At 55.2% G+C, this 16,009-nt stretch overlaps 3 protein-coding genes, 1 long non-coding RNA gene and 2 other non-coding genes across 8 annotated transcripts; 2 read left to right on the forward strand and 4 right to left on the reverse strand.

The window, feature by feature from the left end:
* Window positions 1-819: 819 nt before the first annotated feature.
* On the forward strand, window positions 820-7,372 carry DIPK1B (divergent protein kinase domain 1B). The gene is made up of 5 exons (XM_030961611.1): window positions 820-1,047; window positions 3,341-3,475; window positions 4,706-4,813; window positions 4,941-5,117; window positions 5,616-7,372. The coding sequence occupies exons 1-5, from the start codon at window positions 985-987 to the stop codon at window positions 6,426-6,428; spliced, it is 1,296 nt and encodes a 431-aa protein (XP_030817471.1). The 5' UTR covers window positions 820-984; the 3' UTR covers window positions 6,429-7,372.
* A 1,302-nt stretch (window positions 7,373-8,674) lies between these two features.
* On the reverse strand, window positions 8,675-11,755 carry LOC115910993. Of its 2 annotated transcripts, none has more exons than XR_004061224.1 (4): window positions 11,545-11,755; window positions 10,975-11,085; window positions 10,195-10,272; window positions 8,675-8,841 (listed from the first exon to the last, which is right to left on the reverse strand). It is a non-coding gene; the product is annotated as an uncharacterized LOC115910993 (long non-coding RNA). The 2 variants fall into 2 exon arrangements; XR_004061225.1 differs by lacking the exon at window positions 8,675-8,841 and adding an exon at window positions 8,855-10,157.
* LOC115911088 lies at window positions 9,996-10,129 on the reverse strand. The gene has a single exon (XR_004061235.1). It is a non-coding gene; the product is annotated as a small nucleolar RNA SNORA17 (small nucleolar RNA).
* LOC115911089 lies at window positions 10,597-10,730 on the reverse strand. The gene has a single exon (XR_004061236.1). It is a non-coding gene; the product is annotated as a small nucleolar RNA SNORA17 (small nucleolar RNA).
* A 456-nt stretch (window positions 11,756-12,211) lies between the features above and the next one.
* Window positions 12,212-13,816, reverse strand: MRPS2 (mitochondrial ribosomal protein S2). 2 transcript variants are annotated; one of them, XM_030961417.1, is made up of 4 exons: window positions 13,741-13,816; window positions 13,596-13,661; window positions 13,339-13,468; window positions 12,212-13,063 (listed from the first exon to the last, which is right to left on the reverse strand). In XM_030961417.1, exons 1-4 carry the CDS (start codon window positions 13,766-13,768, stop codon window positions 12,520-12,522), a joined length of 768 nt encoding a protein of 255 aa, XP_030817277.1. In that variant the 5' UTR covers window positions 13,769-13,816; the 3' UTR covers window positions 12,212-12,519. The 2 variants fall into 2 exon arrangements, with proteins under 2 accessions (XP_030817277.1, XP_030817278.1); XM_030961418.1 differs by having other exon boundaries at window positions 13,596-13,658; window positions 13,741-13,787.
* A 69-nt stretch (window positions 13,817-13,885) lies between these two features.
* On the forward strand, window positions 13,886-15,716 carry C17H9orf116 (chromosome 17 C9orf116 homolog). Its single transcript, XM_030961565.1, has 3 exons — window positions 13,886-14,032; window positions 14,122-14,200; window positions 14,341-15,716. Exons 1-3 carry the CDS (start codon window positions 13,968-13,970, stop codon window positions 14,539-14,541), a joined length of 345 nt encoding a protein of 114 aa, XP_030817425.1. The 5' UTR covers window positions 13,886-13,967; the 3' UTR covers window positions 14,542-15,716.
* The last annotated feature ends 293 nt before the right edge of the window (window positions 15,717-16,009 follow it).

Below are 16,009 nucleotides of genomic sequence, written 5' to 3' on the forward strand. Positions count from 1 at the left end.
CAAATTTAAAAGGAAGGAGCAACCTGAGCCATGAAAAGGGAGCAAATGGATAATCTGAAGATTTGCTGATAGCAGGCAAGGAATTATCTTAACAATGCCCTCGTGACTGAGTCTCCCAGATCATTTCCCATCATATTATTTGCTCCCTGTCCCCCTTGCTCTAACTTGCCTGTGCACACAGGATCCCCCTGGATGGGGCTGTCCCTGGCCTGTCAAAGTCTTGCTGTGAGGTTTCCCTGCCTGGCTGCAGTGCAAACAGGGAGGACCAGCCAGTGCTGCTGCTGGGATTCAGGGTGGGGAAAGGACACAGCAAGGAGGAGAAGGAACAGCAGCGATGGCAGGGCTCAGGCCGGAGGGGTGCAGCCCCGAGCTGTGCTCGCAGGTTACCCACTATGGGTAACACGGAGGGAGTCTGGCCGTCTGCCACCCAAAATGGCTTTGAATAAGCCTGGAGCTACTGTGAGTGCTGGGGGCCAGGTGAGATCAGCATCTCCACAGACCCCTCCCTGCTCTGCCAGGATCATCAGCCAGGGCTGGGAGAGCCCCTTGTGTGGTGGGATGAGCCTGGGGATGGGATCCCCGAGTGGGTGGAACCCCGGAATATGGGATGGGCACGGCGATGAGATCCTCGAGTGGGACGCACGGGTGGATGGGGCATGAGACCCCCGCGCGGGATGCCCACATGCGGAGCGCTGGACTGGGCTTGACCCGGCGGGGCCGAGCGGGGCCGTGGCGGGCAGCGCCCCCCGCTCCCCGGGCTGCGGCGGAGCTGCGAGCGCCGCCCCCGCCTCCCGCACCGCCCCGCGCCGGGCGGAGCCGCCGAGCCCTGCGGGCCGGGCCGGGCGCTGCGGCGGAGCGAGCGGCGCGGCTGGGCCCCCCTGCCGGGACCCCGGCCCCCCCGGCCCCGGCGGCGGTGCGGGGGCCGCGGCCGCCCCGGCCATGCCCCCCGGAGCCTGAGGCCCGCGGCCGCGGGGCGCCCGCAGCATGCGGAGGATCCGGCGGCTGGTGCATCTGGTGCTGTTCTGCCCCTTCTCCAAGGGCCTGCAGGTACCGGCAGAGGGAGGATGCGCCGGGATGGAGGATGCGGGCTCGGGGATGCGCCGGGCCGGGGGGATGCCCTGGGATGCGGGATGCGGGCTGGGGGATGCCCGTCTCCGCATGCTGGCACCGGCCGTGCACAAAGGGACGCTCCGCCTCGGTTCCCCCGACGCCGGTGCAAGGAGCCGGGGGCCGGGCACCGGCACCGCGGGGCTCTGGAGCGGCACCGGGGGTCTGGAGCAGCAGCCGGGGCCGCAGCGGTTGCATAACCCGCGCCGCGCTCCGCCGTGCCGAGCCGGGGAGCACCGGGGCAGCCCGGGCGGCAGCCGCAGCGCTGGGTGAAGCCGCCGATGCAGCAGGACAGGGATGGCTCCTTCTTTCTCTTTCTTTCTTTATTTTCCCTCCTCTTCCCATCACTGAGCTTCCGAGGGCCGGGCACCTCCCTCAGATCTCCAGGGATGCTGGGGCCAGGGATGTCAGGGATGCTGGAATGGGGTTTTTCTCTGCAGCCGTGGGATGGGAAAGCCTGACTGTGGCAAGGATCCTGGACCAGAGGGGTTATCCCGGAGGGGATGAGGGAGGGGATGCCCGGTGGGCAGAGGGTGCTGGCAGGAGGTGGGTGCAGAGCTGGGAGTGCTGTGAAACACCCCCCGTGTTCCCCGGGGAGCCACAGGGATGGAGCAGGATTTTGTTGATGCTGCATCCATTTTGCCTTTGAAGTCAGCCCCAGCCCAAAGTCACTTTCATATCCTCCAGAGTCACTCTAAGACTAAACACAGCAACTCACAGGGTAACACCCTTCAGTGCAGGGAACACAATGGGGAGAGAAACTGTGCCTTGAGACTGAGGCACTGCAGGAACCCTCAAAATCCAAAATCCAAGCAAATCTCAGGGGGAACCTCTCATTGAAATGCATCCCCCACTCCCACATTTCTTTCCACTCTTTAGGGGATGATGAAGCCAGAGCTCCCCATGCCATGCACAGCCAGCAGTCCTGACTCCCCTTCTGCCACAGGATGGATTCTAAGTCAGAATAAGTAAAAAGTGACATTTTGGCTATTCCAGGGTTCTCCAAGACATATCTCTAGTGGGAAGTCCCTGGAAGAGCCCCTTTGCTGAGGGCAGGGGGCCTCACACACCCACCCTGGGCAGTTTTGGGGGGCTGCTGTGCTGGGGGGGGTCTCAGGGTCTCAGTGTGCCTGACTTCAGGGCCATGAGCTGCTTCTCAGCTCACAGGAGCAGCCACCTACACTTTGTCTTTGCCAATTCCTGGCTGTGCTTGGCTTCTCTTTAATTTAATTTCACGCTAATTAGCGGTGCCGTTGTTTCACAGGCAAGCTGGGCACCCTCGCTCTCTCCACACTTTAGGGTTTCCAATTAATGGGAGAAATGTCACGATCTCGAGGCAGACCTGCCTGCTCTCACCCTCACTGCCCATTCCTGTGTCTCGCAGAGCCCTGACAGCTCCTGGAAAGGGGCTGAGGAGGAGCATTTTGGAGGTGGGGAGTGCTTTTGGGCTACAAGACCCAAGCCAGGATCCTTGGCAGGTTTTAAAGGTGCTGCACCCACCCAGATCCAGCAGCAGGTTGTGAGGAGGGAGGAGGGATTGGAGGTGGTTGAAGACCAGGGATTCTGTAGACTTACCTATAGAAAAGGGATGGAAGGGTTTGTTTAGTGCAAGGATTCATTCCCTGCCCTTTGGAACTGCTGGGATCTGCTCCGTTACAGGAGCCAGGTGAGCAGCCTGTCTTGCAGGAGGCCAGATGGCAGCAGTGCTGCTGTGCCAGGGTCAGGGGGGAGGAAATAAAGCCAAAAAACCAAAATCCTGCTGAGAGCCTCCGAGTTGTTTGCACAGAGCATCACCTGTGAGCTTTGTTACTCACCCGCTCCCACACGGGAACTGCTCTTGGGAGCTTCCCCTGCCCGTGGGGCTTTGTAAAGGGGGGTTCTGCTGAGAGGGGTCCCCCCAAACAGGAGCAGAGCTCTTGCAGCCCCGCTGGGATACCCCAGCCTTGCACAGGGCAGGAGAGCGTGAGGATGTGGCCACAGCTCCCAGGGATGCACAGCATCCAGCTCCTTGCAGCCCAGCCTGCTAATCCCCCTGCTTTTAGGGAATTTTAAGTGACCTACTTGCAGCAGGAGTTGCATAAGAGACTGATGAATATATATAAAAAAGGCTGAAGGTTTCCCCAGCGCTCAGGTCGATTTGTGTGGCAGAAGCCGTCCTTGGCCAGCCGCCGCTGCCCTGGGCAAAGCCCTGCCCTTCCAAAAGGGTTTCGACAGCGTTTCCTTTGCCTTGCAGGGCCGCCTCCCGGGCATCAAGGTGAAGTACCTGCTGGTGGTGTGGCTGGGCATCTTCGTGGGCAGCTGGGTGGCCTACATGCACTACTCGTCCTACTCGGAGCTGTGCCGCGGCCACGTCTGCCGGATGATCATCGTGAGTGGCAGCACAGCCCCGTGGCTCCTCTTCAGGGGGCTGGCTGGGGCTGTGGGAGCCCCAAAGCTGGGAGGAGGAGCCCTCCTGGCAGCTCCTGCCCTGGTGCTGTCCCCAACGTGGCACGAAGCTCAGAGCAGGAGGGGGGATCTTACCCTGCCAGGGTGATGGTGAAACAATTCCGTGAGATGGCAGAGGGAAGCAGCCAGGGCAGATGTGGGCAGATCCATGTCTGTGCAGAAGAAGCTGGAATGTCAGGGCAGGGAGCAGGATCTGTGGGCAGGGACAGCATCACACCAGTGCCCTCTGGGCTCTGCAGAGCAGGAGGAAAAAGGGAGCACTCAGTCCATGGTACCTGTCTATGACTGCTGAGGAGCCCTAAGGAAAGCAGCAGAGCTCTGTGTGGCAGCCTGGCTCTCTGTGTTTTGCCCTGTTTGGGGTTTGCAGTGTAGTTCCATGGGTTTGTAGTATGTTCCATGTTCCCCATGGGATGTCCCCAGGAGTGCTGTGTGTGCCCCTGGCATGGGAGTGGGTCTCGGCCCAGTCTGGGCGAGGAGGGGGAGCTGGGCTGTGTCAGAACAAGCCTCGTTGATCAATCCCTCAGCAGAGAAGGGAGGCAGGAATTGCCATAACAACAGCAACGATCGTTTAATTTGATTTTCTGCCTAACTCCGACCGCGGGGTCTTGGGCGCTAATTCCTGCTCGGAGCTGGGGTTTCCAGGCACCGTGTCTGGCCGTGTCCCCTGTGAGCAGGTCCAAGGGTTAATTCCCATCCACAGCAGAAAAAAAAAAGAGAAAAGATGTAGTGAATGTCTGCAGCTCCAGCTTGCAGCCCTGAGGCAGCTGTGCCCTCGCTGAGGAGCTGCAGAGCTGCAGCCTCTCCTGCCCAGGGATGTCTCCAGCTCCAGCCTGGCTGTGGATCAGAGCCACTGTCTGTTCCTGTTCCTGTCCCTGCCACCCCCTAAACTGGGGCCAGCCTACTCCACAGCAGGGACTGCTGCTCTGCTGAGCAGCCTGAGCCTGTGCTTCCGCACCCAACTCCACGCTGCCCTCTCCTCCAGCCTAGGAGGTTCTCCCAAACCCCTGGATTTGCAGCAGCAGCATCCAGGAACAAATCCCTGAGATCCCTCCAGCAGCACAGTGGTCCCTGCCAGCCCAAGGCACTGAGCCATCCCTAAGGGCCAGTAGAAATCTATCCCTGCTGAGCTACTCTCTCTCCTTGCCCTCCCCAGTGTGACCAGTACAAGAAAGGGATCATTTCTGGCTCCACGTGCAAGGACCTGTGTGAGGAGCGCGGCCTCCTGTTCCAGCACTGCCTCTCCTCCTCCCCCAGCCAGCAGGTAGGTCTGTGCCCCCCACCCATGCCAGGGCTGGGCACCAGCCCCAAACCCTGCGCATCTCCCCCTCTGCCCATCCCAAACCAGAACCCAGCTCCCTCCACCTGCTGTCCCCCTCCCTGTGCTCCAGGTTTACAGAGGGCTCTGGAGGGACAGGGAGGTGATCATCAAATGTGGCATTGGGGAAGCCCTGAGGGCCGAGAGCCGCCCGGACTCTGTGCCCAGGAGGGACGTGGTGCTCTTCGACAAACCCACCCGGGGAACCTCCATGGACGAGTTCAAGGAAATGCTCCTCAACTTCCTGAAGGTCAGTGCAGGGCCCTGTGGGCTCCCACAGCCCTGGCATGGCTCCTGTGAGTCAGAAACACCAAGTGTGTTTTTCCTTCCCTTTGAACGAGAGTTCCTCCTTCCCGTGCCCCCCACCCACTGCTGGTGCCAGTGCCATGCACTGATGAGTGGAGGAAATGAGTTCTTCTCTGTGAGATTTCAGTAGCAGCATCCCTGGAGGTGGCTGTGCCATGGCTGTGGGTGGCATCTGTGCTGGGCAGAGCTGATTTGGTGGCCCTGGTAGTTTCCCCTGTTGGGGCTTCTGCAGCAGTGGTGGGGTTCCAGCTCTAGAGCAGCCCTGAGGCTGGGAAAATTCTGCTGGCCTGGATGCCTACACGTTGTGTGGCATTTTCTGGAGTGTCACCATTTCCTCCTCCTCCCCAGCTCAGTTCTTTGCTCCCCCAGTTCTGTTTTGTGGTGTGACACCCAAACATGGAGAGCTGTGAGGGTCTGATGCCACTTCTTGTGCTGTTTGCAGTCCAAGCTGGGGGATCAGCCATCTCTTCCTGCCTTGGTGAGCCGGATCATCACCATGGCAGACGTGAACCATGATGGGAAGGTGTCCCTGGCAGAGGCCAAATCTATCTGGGCGCTGCTTCAGCTCAACGAGTTCCTCCTCATGTTCTCCTTGCACGAGAAGGAGCACACGGCCAAGCTGCTGGGGCACTGCGGGGACCTTTATGTCACCGAGAAGATCCCCCACACCTCCCTGTATGGGGTGGATGTCCCCCCTTTCCTGCAGTCCCTGCTGCCTTCCCTTGCCCACCAGCTCATCCACCAGTGGTTTGCGCCGGCCTGGCCCCGGCGCGCCAAGATCGCCATCGGCCTCCTGGAGTTTGTGGAGGAAATCTTCCACGGGACCTACGGGAGCTTCTACATCTGCGAGAGCAGCCTCAGGAACGTGGGCTACAACGACAAGTTCGACTTCAAAATGGTCAACCTGCGCAAGGTGGCCACGGAGATGACAATCAGAGGCTTCCTCAAGGGCCGGCACTGTGAGCAGAACGGGGACTGCACCTACGGGCGGGATTGCACGGCCACGTGTGACAAACTCCTGAAGCAGTGCAAGAGCGACGTGGTGCAGCCCAACCTGGCCAAGGTGTGCGGGCTGCTGCAGGACTATCTGCTCTATGGAGCTCCCCTGGAGCTGAAGGAAGAGCTGCAGAAACAGCTCCGAACTTGCATGACCCTCAGTGGCCTGGCCAGCCAGATGGAAGTGCACCACTCCCTCGTGCTCAACAACCTCAAGACCTTGCTCTGGAAGAAGATTTCCAACACCAAATATTCCTAACGGGGAAAGCACGGCCCTGGAGTTTCCAATCTGTGAGCTTGGAGTGAGGTCCAAGGGCTGAAGGCCTGTTTCTCCATCCTCTCCTCCCCAGGAAAAACACACCCTGCACAGGGAGTTCAGCAGACCTGCAGCCCCTTCTCCTCCATGGAAAACCAACATCATGACTTGCACCACCCAGCAGCATCAGGGATGGGTCGGCAGGAGCAAAGCTGGGACACCGAGCTGGGCTGAGCAGGCTTGGGGGAGGAAGGAGACACAGAAAAGGGATAAGGAAGCTGAGCCCAGCTGGATGCATCAAACTGTTCCTTGATGAGCAGGAAAGCAGAGCAAAGCGATGGGAATGAATCATTCATGCTGTACTTGTCACATCTCCTTTTGAGGAACGGCTCTGATGTAAATAAACAGCTTTTACGTGAATCACACCCGTCCATCAATAGCCAAACAGCAGCCTGTTAAGTACCAGCTTGTTTGTGATCTAAAAAGGAGGAAAAGGTAGATTTCCCCTTCCAAAAGTCTCTCCTTAAGTGTCTGAGTCATCTGCCATCAGCTCCAGCTGTCACACAGGAAGCAGCTCAGCTGTCTGTTGCACCGTGGAGAATCGTGGCAGTTCTTTGGTTCCGTTTTTAAGTGCCTGACCCTGACGGTGGTGCCGTGGCTTGTGAGAGGCTCCCCCCAGCTGCTCCTGCCCCCAGTCTGGAATTGGCAGCACAAGCCATTCCCTCACGTGTGCGCTCTGGAAGCGGCCGAGGCCAAGGATGGCTTAAAGGCAAAGGGCTAAACACGAACCGTTGTGACCCCTCCGTGTGCTCGGGTGTCACTGCCCAACCCCTCCGTTTAATTCTCCAAAAACTAAGCTGGGCTTGCCCTGCAGAGGTTGAGGGTTAATACCAGAATAATCCAGTGCTTCTCTCATTATTAAAATGAATTTCCAGGCAAAGCTTTTAGCAGGTCTCCAGACATTTTTTTTTTGGCTGTGTCTGTGCTCCCAGGGCTCCAACTATGGCTGTTTCCTTGGAATGCTCAATTATAGCAATCTTACAGCTCTGGGCAGGGAGGAAGAGCTGGATAAACTCCCCCAAGGTTGCTCTGTTCCCAGCACAGCCATATTCCTGCTGCTGGAGCACGTGCTGCTTCTCCTGCCAACAATTCCGTGGGGAAGTGAGCATGCAGCTGATGTGCAATCAGAAAATAAAAATACACCTGACACTGCAGCACCAGGGCTGCAAATTTAGGAACCCTTTGGGGAGAAAGATCAGGATTTTCCTTCTGTTGGTTCTTTAGGCTCCTCATCACTTCTCACTGGGCAGATTTTGGTGTCAGGAGTGCTCAGTGTCCGGCAGAGCCAGCAGAGCTCAGTCCCTGCTGAGTAGTGGGTTGTGGAATGTGATTTATCCATGCAGAAGGTGAGCACTCCCAAGGGTTCTATGTTTGAAGGGCTCCTCAGCCTGGATTGGGTGTGGGCACCACCAAGGTCCTGTCTGCAGGTGCAGGTTCAGCTGCAGGGAGGGAAGGCAGGGCTGGAATTCCCTGGAATTCAGTAACAGAGGCTCCAGGCTCCTCATCCCTTGTCCTGCATCCCCATGGCAACAGCTCCCCTGACAAATCCAGCTCCTCCTGCCATTAGCAGAGGAATCCAAGCCCCTGCCAAAATCCCCTCCTCAGGGCGGCAGAAAAGCCATTTTCCATCCTTCCCTCCTTTGTTTACTCCCACTAAATCCCTGCTGTTCCCTTCCCTCGAAGCAGTGTTAAAGCACCTGGAGAAATGGAGGAAAACAATTTCCCCAACATCAGAACCTCTCTAAATGTTTATAAAGAAGTGGTTCCTGTAGCTGAGGGACCAGGCCCTGTCAGTTTAATTGAAATAAAGACACTTGTGACAGCAATTGTTCCATTAATGCACACCCCCGTGGCCCTGGACACTCCCAGGAATTCTGCTCATCACTAATAAAAAGCACAAAGTGAGTGCAGTGTACAAACCACTCTGGGATACAGGAGAGAAATGAGTCAAGACAAAGCTGTTTTACACTCAAATTCCTCCAGATTCCCCACAGGAGATGGAAAAAAAGCCAGGACACTCCAAGACTGAGAGTCTGATCTCACTGGATCCCCTTTGTGCCCAAGAGGATGGAGGTAAAATCTTAAATTGCTGCAAAACAATCCTAAATTCTCATATCCACAGAATCTTACATCCTAGAATGGTTAAAAAATAGCATTACTTGGGGTGCTACAAACACACAGCATAATTCTTTCAGTCTTGTAGGTGGCATCTTTATTTAGTTTTTTTTTTTTAAATCCTTCTTAACCATGTAGAGAAAACACAGATGATCAAGTTTTAGGAATCTCCAAGCCATCAGACGTGAATGCTGCCAACCAGTTCTCAGTTTGTCAGACATTCTGCAGCTCAAGGCGTAATCTGCAAATAAAAAAATAAGGCCCAGTATGTCAGAAAAGTTGAAAAACAGGCAAGAAAAGGGAGCAATAAAGTCAATACTAATGAGCTAATTAACCCTCGCCATACAAACTCTGCTGCCCTCATTGTCTGGGGTCTGTCCCAAGAGTTTCCACATCCCAGAAGGAAATAAAGATAAAATATAAAATGAAAACATATTTTAAGGCTCTGTTATTAGGGTTCACAAGGAAACTTTGAGACAGGGATTTCCTTCAGTCCAGAAGGACATGGCACAAATTTAGGAGAAGCTCTTTGGCATGACATCAGAAGGGTTTTGGAAAAATATCTATAATTTAAGAGCAGGATAGCTGGAGCCTGCTCCGGGTTATTCCATCACTCCCTAAAAATCCAAGGTGAGTTTGCCAACCTTGGTGCAGAGCCAAGCTATTAATAGTGCAGGGAAAAAAAATCTGAGCTTATTCCAGCCTTTAAAGCCATGACATAAACCAGTCCTTGATGATGAAGGGCTGTGCTATGTGCTGAGAGATTTTTAATTCCTCTCTAAACCACTTTCATGTAAAACATTCACGTTTTCCACAGCTCAGAGCCAGTTTTTCCTTCAATAAAGCAATATCCATGGCCCAGGAGTGCTGCCTGGGGAAGGGCAATTCCAGTAAATGCCATCAGGAAAATGTTCATGGTTCTGCTGTGCCTCACACAGGGAGCTCTAAAGAGACACTCATTAGCACTCAGTGCCCACGCAGGACCCCTGGAGTGAGGAAAGCCTGATGAAAAACCCCAAACACGGATTGCAGGTTAAAAGAAGTCAAGAAATTTAAATAAAAGAGCCACATCCTCAAGCATAACCACATCCCCACAACCTCATTAACATTCTTCTCCAAAGCCAGTGACTTTTGCCAATTAAAGGGCTCATTTTGCACCACTGAGGTCCCTCTGGCCCTGTAATGGCCATTTAATGAGGTTTCCCATTTAGCAGTGCCAGAGTCACTCACTGCAAAACTCAGGGTCACAATCTCTGTGTGCCCAGAGCTGCTCTTGGTGTCCTTTGAGAAGGGACAGTGACACACAGCACCATTTGGATACAGGGACGGACTGAAGGACAGTGTCCATCCTCCACCATTCCCCATGAAAGGCAGGGGAGCAGGAAAGGAACAGCAAGTGTCAGGTTGTTGAGCAATCCTGAGAGCTCACAGGGCTCCGAGCACCAGGGAAGACCTCGCCTGTTGCTGTCTGCCACCGAATGACACAGACGTGGCACTGCAGCCACGCCTGCAACACGAGCTGGGGCAGGGCTGGCACCTCCTGGCACTACAGCTCACCTGGGCAGGACTGGCAGCTCCCAGCAGTGCAGCTCACCTGGGCAGGACTGGCAGCTCCCAGCAGGGCAGCTCACCTGGGCTGGGCTCCTCTGGTCTGCCTCGGCTCAGGGCTTCTCTGGAAAAGAGGGAAATGCACGGACAGCCCTTAGACACAGCCCAAAGCCTGGTTACACAGGCGCTGTTTCACTGGCAGCAGGAATTTAAAAGGTATCAATAACAGCACAGGAATATTTTTATTTTCTGATAGGATGAATTCCCAGTGTTACCATGTGGTTTTACAGATCACTTCCACTTCTTTTTCTGTAACACAAGTGGCACCCACAGGATCACAAACCCACGTGCAGCCTGTGCGGCACAGAACAGAACCTCCCCTTACCCACACGCCACATTCCAAGCAGTTCAGAGCTGGTTTCCCCTGTCTCCTATGAGGCTGATTAAGGATGTCAGGCTATCAATCACTCTGAGTGCTCACGGGGTGCAGAACAAACGAGCGTAGAACATAGCCTGGGTCTCTCTTGCCACTCTTTGACACAAAGATGCCACAGCAGCCATCTCTGCAACGCCAGTGGCAGCCTGGGGGGAGCAAATAACCCAAAACCACTGAAAATATGTAATTATGGGTGGGTGTCCATCCCTGGAGTGTTCAAGGCCTAGCTGGATGCAGCTCTGAGCAGCTAGGAGAGTGGAAGGAGTCTCTCCCAATCCAAACCATTCCACGATTCTGTTGTATTTAAAAGAAGATTTTATCACTATTTAAAAGCAGTGCTACCAAGGTATTTGCTGCACGTGCAGATACCACATGTAACACTCCACTCACAGTTAGCAAGGTGGCTGAAGCTTGCTTGGGCAGCCTTTTCCTGAAGGATCACTCTTCATTTCTGAAGTCACACCATCCTGGTCACTTCATTTTTTTTGGTCCACTGCCAGACTGAAGAAAGAGAAACAAAAGAAAAATGTTGTTAATAATTGCCTAACCACCTTCATTCTTTTGTGACTCATGCCATTTAACTAAAAACCAGAGAATTACAACAGTTAAAAGAATGATATCCACTGAAGATTGATGGTAGCTACTAAAATCTTTGAAAATACTTTCCTGAAAACCCTAAATTTTCTTCCTTTTTTCAATGGAGTATATTAAAAATACACATCTGTGTACGCTTTATATTACAGATATAAATATATAAACACCTTAAAATATATTCGATTCACAGTATATGGACATATTATTAACATCACATTAATATATTAATAATATAGATATTTTCTTTCCAGCGCGTTCCACGATTTACGGGATTTGCAGCGCACGTGGCAGCCCCCGGAGCCCCGGGGCCGCTCGGGGCCGGGCCTGGCCGCGGGGCTGAGGGGGAAGGGCCGCTCCCAGCCTCACCTCGCTCGGCTGCTCCCGCCGCAGCCGCTCAGCGCCGGGGCCGGCGGGAAGCGGCACTGGCCCTGAAGGAGCCTCGCCAAAACATGGCGGGGGAAGGCGCAGCTGTGGAGCCGCATCCACCAGCACCGGTTTTCTGCGCCCGAGGGACGCAGGGCTTCTCGCTGGCCCCGCCGGGAGAGGCCGGTCCCGGTCCCACCGCCACCTCCCCACGCCCGCCGAAAGGGCGACCGTCTCCTCAGCTCCCCCTTATATAGTGCGGGGAACGGCCGCGCGTGCGCACTCGCTCTGCCGCCTGCGAGCGCCCCCTGCCGGGCGGGAGGACCCAGAGCCGGGAGAGGGCGGGGCTGGGACCGCGGCCGGGGACACGGGAGGGGACACGGAGCCCTGCCCAGGACTGCTCTAGGGCATCCCACGGAGACACGAGGCTACTAAAAGATGGATATCCCTTTTCTCAGCTGCTCCTGGAGTCCCCCACCTGCCGTGGTGGCAAAGGTTGGGCTCCCAGCATGTCCCGGGACAAATTGGGGACTCCGACCCCCACTGGGGATCCTCTCACCCTGCATCAGCCACCCTGAAACATCCCCAGCTTGGGGACATCCTTTCCATGCCATTGCCTTGACTGCCCTGGCCAGACTCCCCATCCCATTCCATAGAGAAAAACCAAAAAAAGGATCACAGGGATAAACCCCTTTATTTACTAAGAACAGACACAAGACACAAGTGGTTTCAGGTGAGATCATGAGCTCAGGAAAGCCACAGGACAGTGGCACTCCCTGCAACAGTGACAAACTCGAGGACAGGAGCCTGGCTCCGTTTTCCCTTGCATTGCTCTGGACAATGTTTTGGAGCTGGAGACCCTCCACGGCTGTGGGATCACCGTGCACAGGGCTGGGGGTCCCTTCTGCTAACAGCAGTGCTGGATGCAGAGCCAGCCCCGTGGAGTGGAGCAGAGGCACCGAGCCCATCCCTGGGGCTCTATTTGCCCTCAGCCTTCCTCTGCAGCTCCTCTATGGCCTCGCTCTGCCGCCTCTTGTCCTTGGCACGGATGATGGTCATCCTGAAGAGTTTGCAGTAGAGCTCCATGGCCGCGGGGCTGTCGTCATTGCCGGGAATGGGGTAGGTGATCAAACACGGGTTGCAGTTCGTGTCCACCACGCCGACCGTGGGGATGTTCATCTTGGCCGCGTCGCGGATGGCCACGTGCGGCTCGAAGACGTTGTTGAGGGTGCTGAGGAAGATGAGGAGGTCGGGCAGGCGCACGCCGGGGCCGAACTGGATGTGGGCGTTGGTGAGGAGCCCGCCCTGCCAGTAGCGGGTGTGCGCGTACTCCCCGCACGCCCGCGCCGTGCTCTCGACCAGGTGGCAGAACTGGCGCCGGCGGCTGACGAAGAGGATGATGCCCCCTCGGTAGGCCACGTGGGCCGTGAAGTTGAGGGCCAGCTGCAGGTGCTGCATGGTCTGATCCAGGTCGATGATGTCCTGATCCAGGCGGCAGCCGAAGATGTAGGGCTCCATGAACCTGCGGGGGCAGTGGGGGGGACACGGGGATGGGGTGAGCAGGCATTGAGCGTTTCTGGATGTGGGGGAGGAACCATCCCATGCTCCTGCTCCTGGCTGACAGCACAGAGAGCCCTGTGTCTGTCCCAGTGTCACACCCTCCCAGTGCCCACACTGCGGGGATCCCTGTACCCTGCCCTGTGTGGGCAGCTCCAGGCTCGGACCAATCCAGCAGATGTGGTCTGGGCAAGCATTCCCGATGTCAACAAGCGCTGCATCCCGAAAAGCATCACTCACCTGTGCCGACATCCCTTTTTGTGGCCCAGGTGCACCCGAGCATCAAAGAGATCTTTCAGGGTGAAGAGCTCCTTCACGCTGAAGAAGTCGGGGTGGTTGAGAGGCTCTGTCAGCAGCTTGTCATTGTCAGCTGAGAGAGGGGAAACAAATACTCACTGTGTTTGGGGGGACGAGCCGGCACTGCAGGGAGGATGCACCGTGCCCGGTTCGTATCACCGCACGGGGCTGGGGTGCCAGGGGAGCCCGGCAGCACTCACCGCGGGGCTGGCTGCCTGCGGGGGCCGGGACCGGGGCCGGGACGGTGCTGTAGAGCCGCGGGGCTGCTGCGGGACAGAAACACGCGAGTCACACGGGGGTGGCCGGGGCGCTCCGGGCCGGACCGGGCCGGGCCCCGCCGCTCACCTGCCCGCAGGAGCCGCGGCAGCGCCATGCTCCGAGCCCGCCGCAGGGCACGGAGACGGAGGAGGAGGAGGAGAGGGGGAAGGTCAGCGGCGCTTTCCGCTTCCTGCGGGGCGGGGCGGGGCGGGCGCGCCCCGGGGCGGTTGCAGTCGCTCCCCGCCCTCCTCCTTTGGTCGCCGGGTAACGCTCCGTCCCCGCGGCCCGGCCCGGCCCGGCCCGGCGGCTCCGCCATGGCGCAGCCCAGCCCGGGCGTGCCCCGGCGCTTCGAGGAGCTCACCTTCTACCGCGGCTACGGGTGAGCGCCGGCGCGGAGCTCGGCTTTTACCTCGGCTGCGGGCCCCGCTGCCCGCCGCTCCCCGCCATAGCTCTGCTCTCCCCCCGCAGGCAGCCGCCGGCTCACCCCCGATTCCGGACCGCCAACCAGACCTACGGCAGCAGGGCCCCCACGGTGCACGAGCTGCCGGTACGAGCGCCCCGATGGATGGAGACACGGCCCAGAGCCGCGTCCAGCCCTGTACCCAGCCGGGCTTTGCAGGTGCTGTCCATGTTGGCGTTTAAAACATCCCTATCCCTCCCTCCCCGTACCCTTTGTCGCCCCCGCAGAGCTCCTTCCACATCGTCTCGCACAAGTTTTCGGATCATCTGGGCAGGATTGGCATGTGCAGGAGCGAGAGCCTGAACACGTCCCTGGAGAAGAGCCACTGCACCGGCCCCGACACCTTCATCACCGCCTACGAGCACCTGGACTTCCACCCCAGCTACAACCCCAGCGGCCCCTCGCACTGCCGGGACCAGCCGCTGTAGGCAGCTTTGGTCTGCCTTAAAAACGCCCACAGCCAGCCTTGATCCTGAATGGACCCACTAGATTGCAGAGGGGATGTTATTAGGAGTAATATAGTGAAGATTTAATGTGGTTAAGTGTCAGTTAGGTAGCTCATGTGAAGCGTTTTATCTAATTTATCAGCAGCATATAAATACTAGGACAACATAAATTCTGTTTTTATCCCCTTATCCCCTTCTCTGTCACTAATGATCCTTTACACTCTTGCCTTATTTACTACGTATCATTAAAAATTAAGATCCAAACTGCTTCTCTACTATTTAATGAATAATCAATCTCAAAGTTTTCCAGAGTTATTCATTAACTCATTGGATTTCTTGTAGAAAGTTTGTGTTTCTTCTCTCTCCAAACTACAAAGTTTTAAGAAATTATTCAAATAATGACAAGTAATAAAAATTTTTTTTTTAAGTTTTATTGCAACAACTGTAGGTACAGGCAAAGAAACTGCATCAGTTCGACAGTGACTGCACTGAAAGAACACCTGAACATTTTTGGCTTAAAAATGAGTTTTTAAGAGAAACTACTCTGCCTGTTTATGGATAAGAAACAGTCCCACCTTACAGGTGTAACAGAACATTAAAAATGAGCATAATATTATTCAAACTGTTTGCTAAAAATATAAATAATGAGTGGAACATTATGTCTGAACTCCTGCAACTGATACTCTTCACATGTCAGAAACATTCCCTGTTTGTGGCATGTGGTAAGAGCTGGGTAGATCCTCCAGCTGCAAACACACCAAAAATAGTAAATTGGAACAGGTAAATAAACTGAGCAGAAATGGGCCTGAAAAGTTAACATTTCAAAGATTTAACATCTGAAAATAAATAAGCAACCCTCTTCCATTTGCTGTGATCCTCGTATCAGACTCTAGACAATACCTGGAGCTTCTTTAGAACTTCCCTTTCTTCTCCTGAAATGAGAAAATAACAAAGTGCTGCATCAATAGAAACAGTTGTGACAATGTTACATGTATTTTTATCCACAGATTTTTCTGCAGGTGGCATAATTTAGGGATAAGGCTGCCTCTCAAAAATATTAACAGAGTGGATTCTGTCACATATTTTCCCACTCCATCTGAAAACACCCACCTCTTCTTTCTTGCCTCAATTTCCTCCATTTTAATTTTACTCTTGAAACCCGTTCCTTGGAAGAGTTTGGCATGCAGTGTATCTAAGTGTTCAGAGGTTAGACCAAGTGCACTTTTTAAAAAAGAAATACCTGTACAGATTCAAAATGTCTTCCTAAAAAAGGACTCATTTTACCACAAAGAATTTACCTGAAACAATCTCTTTCTACTCTGTCTTTTGAAAGGAAGATTTTCACATTTTCAGATAAAATTATGTGAGGCTGAACTATCACCAACTGAAGGGATGAAAAATTGAAAAGCTTCTACACTAATAAAAGAAATGGGGGCAGGGATGTTCCTGC

The sequence above is a fragment of the Camarhynchus parvulus genome, chromosome 17, assembly GCF_901933205.1.
Source record: "Camarhynchus parvulus chromosome 17, STF_HiC, whole genome shotgun sequence".
Lineage (NCBI taxonomy): Eukaryota > Metazoa > Chordata > Aves > Passeriformes > Thraupidae > Camarhynchus > Camarhynchus parvulus.